This window comes from Limulus polyphemus, unplaced genomic scaffold (genome assembly GCF_000517525.1).
Source record: "Limulus polyphemus unplaced genomic scaffold, Limulus_polyphemus-2.1.2 Scaffold6535, whole genome shotgun sequence".
Lineage (NCBI taxonomy): Eukaryota > Metazoa > Arthropoda > Merostomata > Xiphosura > Limulidae > Limulus > Limulus polyphemus.
Genome location: NW_013672145.1, coordinates 3993 through 8648, shown reverse-complemented (window position 1 = coordinate 8648; position 4656 = coordinate 3993). Strand labels below are relative to the sequence as shown.

Below are 4656 nucleotides of genomic sequence, written 5' to 3'. Positions count from 1 at the left end.
AAACGAAATAACAATTTGATTTAAGTAACAGTTTTGTTTCTTCCAGATTTGTAAAAAAATTCTTAAGTGATAGAAAAAATAATATTATTTTCGAAATCTGCGTAGCTGAATTATGGAAAATTCGTTATTAAAACCCTTTTATGAAGTTTAAATTCGCAGGCCAGTGTAATTAGCACCTAGTAATAAGAAATTATACAAGATGATAAAAACCTATAACCCGAGCGCTTTCGAAAGGTGGACCTTTCTTCTTCAGGGTTATAGGGTTTTTATAATCTTGCATCAAGACTTCTTGAATTTACATGTTTTTCTGACATCATGAATAATAATAAGAAAGTCACTAATTAGGCTTAGTTGATCGTGCAGGCTACTGACGACAAAAACTGAGCCAATCAGAAAAGCCAAGTTTTTAGGGAAGCCTGGAGAACATCACTCCCTGTTTAATTTGTACAAATCTTGTGACACCAACAAACCTCCGAAAAGCTGAAGTTTGTTTGTTTGTTCTGGCTCTTTGTGCAAGAATTTATCTCGTGTGACGTCACTACCGCCTCTAGTGGAAAGTTTTTACATCAACTTACTCTTTCAAAACAACATATGGTTTGTTGAAAAGAAGAAAAAAAATATGTGCATTTTAAAATCACTCCAAAAGCATCTTTGTGTACACTCCAAAGTTTGGACAGCAGACGTTTATGAAAGGTGATAATAAACCCGGAACCGGTAAGGCGTACTAAAACTAGAGCATAGATGACATTATTATCATATCATTAAAAGTTTTAAATCCATGAAGTTTAAATATAACTAGCTAAATTATCATAATAAAGCTCCTTCATATTCTGTTCCGGACTTATGACAAGTTGGCTAATTATATCTGTGGTTATTTAAAATTAAAACATTCTGTAAACATCAATTAAGCCTTGTTTTCCTCACGCTTCGTGGAATTAGGATTTCTAGTTACAGGTTTTAGTATGCGTTCTTATGATTTTCTTTTATTTGTAGTGAAGCGCAAAGCTACTCAGTAAGCTATCTATACTGTGTCCACCAGGGGTATAGAAACCCAATTTTTATTGGTTAAGTCCATAGACTTATCGGTGAACAATGGAGCGGTCGCGTCCTTATAAAGTTTTATTAAAACCCGGTCAGTTAGAGACCTCACAAGGCCCATAATTTTGATGTCCAGTGAAATACACACAAACATGTGACTTTATAGTTGATCAGGTAAACATATAAACAGTTTTGTTTTACAATATTTTGGATTAATTCAGACAAATATATATAAAAAAAGACATTTCATTTCCACCCTAAGGAAGTTTTTCGTTTTAAATAATTATCAATGACGCAATATTTAAATTTATAGGTAGTTTTTAATGTATATCAAAAGGACACAGAATTTATAACAAAGAAAAATGGCAAAACGAATCAAGTGTGTTCACCTTATTTTGTATTCAGAAGTCTTCTTTGTATGATCGATAAACAATAATTCAAAAAAGTGGGGTGAAGCGGGATAGGTAAGTTACATAAAGTAATGTAACGTAGATATACCTAAAACGTACATTTTAGTTCAAATATATCTTTAATTGTTGATCAGTCGTAGACTAATTGACAGGAAATTAAATTACGTAATAAGTTGTTATGACAAAGAGACAGACAGACAGATACACACTGTGTTTTATAGTACTAGATAATATGAAAGTAAGTCACGTTTTTTTTTTTCAATACTATTTAGAAAACTCAATAGATGGCGCTCAGAAATAGTTATGCTAAAAAAACGTTTTTACCACCAGTTCCGTGCGTTAGTGTGAAGGTTACCTGGTTACATAGCCCACAAGAGGTGTTAAACAACCACGAAGCAAGATGGCAGATTTACTTGGCTTTCTTTAATGTATGACTACATGTTTTGTGCGATTAATTTTTACAATCATTTACCTGTTTGTAAATTTCTTACACCAGTAATCAGAACTTATGGTTTTATAATACACGTTTCTAGATGATAAGATTTGTTAATACTTTCTGCTTAATAAAACAAAGTATCTTTTAATGAATTAGGTTTAGTAAAATAAAAAAGGCATGTTTAGCGTACCCGCTCGCTTCCCTTTTTTGCAGAAACTGTAGGTAGCTTACAACAAGCTGTCTTTTAACACACACCTTCCTGTAATAGGTAGGTGAATCCCTACCCCTACTAGTGACTCAGCACGAAATATGTATGCTTCAGAGAACAGGACACAGATAACCCATTGTGTAGTTTTATGCTTAATAACAACCAAAACAACACACCTTCCTGTAATAGGTAGGTGAATCCCCACCCCTACTAGTGACTCAGCATGAAATATGTATACCTGTGTTAAAAGACTGCTTGTTGTAAGCTACCTACAGTTTAGGTATATTATTTTATAATAAACCCTCGAGGAGACCACAAACTGTAAATCAAATATGCCAGTTGAATGAGAAAGACAAGTTCACCGATAGATGTAGTAGCTCAAGTTGTACTGACCCTACTCTTTCACATGGTTACACTTTATTCTGGGTCAATACAAGTTTATTTCATCATTAAATTGAGATACAAATAAAAATTATAAATATATCATCACAGAATACTGCAAGCTTAAAATTGAGTCACAAAAAAAAAAGAAACTTGTACACATACATATATTGTTTACACACCTCCCTTGTTATAATTAAAAAAAATCAATGGAAAATTCACTTGACCTACAAAATTACAACTAATATCAAGATATTGTAGTATTACATAACAATCCAGCTATATATATGGCTGAGTAATAACAATGTTATCAATCAAGTTTTACGTTGACATCCATTGTACTCAATAACAAAGTTTACAAAACTGATTTAAGTACCTTCAAAACAAAGCCATTCAAATAGTTGTTGTAAATAATAAAATATAATTACTCAAAATCAAGTTATTAACAAGAAAATTATTCATGAACAGAGTAAATTGTGCACATTTTATTAAACTCTCATCTTGTTTCTCAAACCTACTTTCTTTGGACACCTGTTACTAGAAGCTCAGTTTTACCAGGTTAGAAATCCTTTGAAACTATTGACAATTTTATACAAAATACATCCAGCTCAAGCCAACACCTCTACAGACAAAGAGTAATTATAGTTGTAAAAATGAGAAAAACTTGAGGGAGGAAAGGATTACCCCCCCCCACACACACGTATTTCTCGGTGTAGTACCTATACTGTTCTGTATTTTAATTTTTAGATGTTTTTTTTTTTATTAATTTAAAGATTTTACTAGTTTTGAAAACACCAACTGATTGTTCCAAATTCCTCTTCATGACATGATTAGATTATACATCTGGAATAGTATGGTCCATTAGTTTCTTAAGACCACTTGCCATACTCTTGACTGCATGATCGTGGATAAAAGAAGGCATAATAGTCACCGTGATTACGTTTCCACCACTGTCGATTATTTCGGTAATCTTAGAGTCTTTCAGCCCGACCACATTCTGTCCGTTTACTTCCAGAAGCTGGTGTTCTGTTAGAAGGCCATTGCGAGCAGCTGATGAATCCTTGATGATAGAAATGATTTTCCCATTCTTAAAGGCAAATCCTACATGGCCTGCACTATCTTTGTGTAGGGTAACCGTGCGTTCAAATGGCCGATCTCGAATGGCCATCGTTATCTTTTCTGGATTAGCTTTCTTCAGTAAGCCGTGGACCTTATCCATGCTATAACCTGCCACAACTTCGTTATCAATCATCAAAATCTGGTCACCGAACCGCAGACCAGCCAAGGCAGCCGCAGAACCTTCGTTAACTAAAACGACAAACACTCCCTTGTTGATTGGATGGAGACGTAAACCAACCTTCCCATTCTGACTTTTACATAAAACCACCTCTCGAATCCCGTGGGTTACTTGGGCTCTTTTCAGCCCCAGGGATGATCCAGATATTGGTGCTACCATCTGGGACGAGGAAGACACGTTAGGTACAGCCACTTGGCTAGGAAAAGGAAGGTTAACAGCATTGGACACGTGTTCAGGTAAAGCACTGGGGCTCAGGGAGAGTCCCATGTACTCATCCAATGTAGGGTAAAGAGAAGCATACTTATCCGGAGGGGCTGACGGGGAAAACGGCTGAAGAGATCCCTGAACTGTTGGCACATACTGCTGAGATGGAGTGGGTTGAGCCTGAGCTCTAACCATCTGGTCAACCTTCATATCTTCAAGTGAGGGGTAAAGAGACATTGTGATTTTTAACTTCTTAAGTACTCACCTGGTCCTTTCTAAAATTATACAAAAAAAAACACATATCAGGTATATACTACATTAGATTGACTTTAAGTTACAGGTAATGTGAACAACATGGAAAAGTAAGGGTGATCTTTCAGCTAGCAGTAGAAACAAAAACACATATCAGGTATATACTACATTAGATTGACTTTAGTTACAGGTAATGTGAACAACATGGAAAAGTAAGGGTGATCTTTCAGCTAGCTAGTAGAGACAAAAACCACATATCAGGTATATACTACATTAGATTGACTTTAAGTTACAGGTAATGTGAACAACATGGAAAAGTAAGGTTGATCTTTCAGCTAGTAGTAGAAACAAAAACACATATCAGGTATATACTACATTAGATTGACTTTAGTTACAGGTAATGTGAACAACATGGAAAAGTAAGGGTGAT

General features: G+C 34.8%; 1 protein-coding gene and 1 pseudogene across 1 annotated transcript in view; both read right to left on the bottom strand.

Moving 5' to 3' along the window:
• The window catches only part of LOC111089532 (GTP-binding protein REM 1-like), a 10667-nt gene extending 9118 nt beyond the window's left edge, over positions 1-1549 (bottom strand). The window contains exon 1 of the mRNA XM_022402212.1: positions 1537-1549. Coding sequence (XP_022257920.1) covers positions 1537-1549 — 13 coding nt within the window. The remainder of the gene's footprint in view (positions 1-1536) is intronic.
• Positions 1550-2943: 1394 nt separating this feature from the next.
• The window catches only part of LOC106473825, a 3457-nt pseudogene continuing 1744 nt past the window's right edge, over positions 2944-4656 (bottom strand).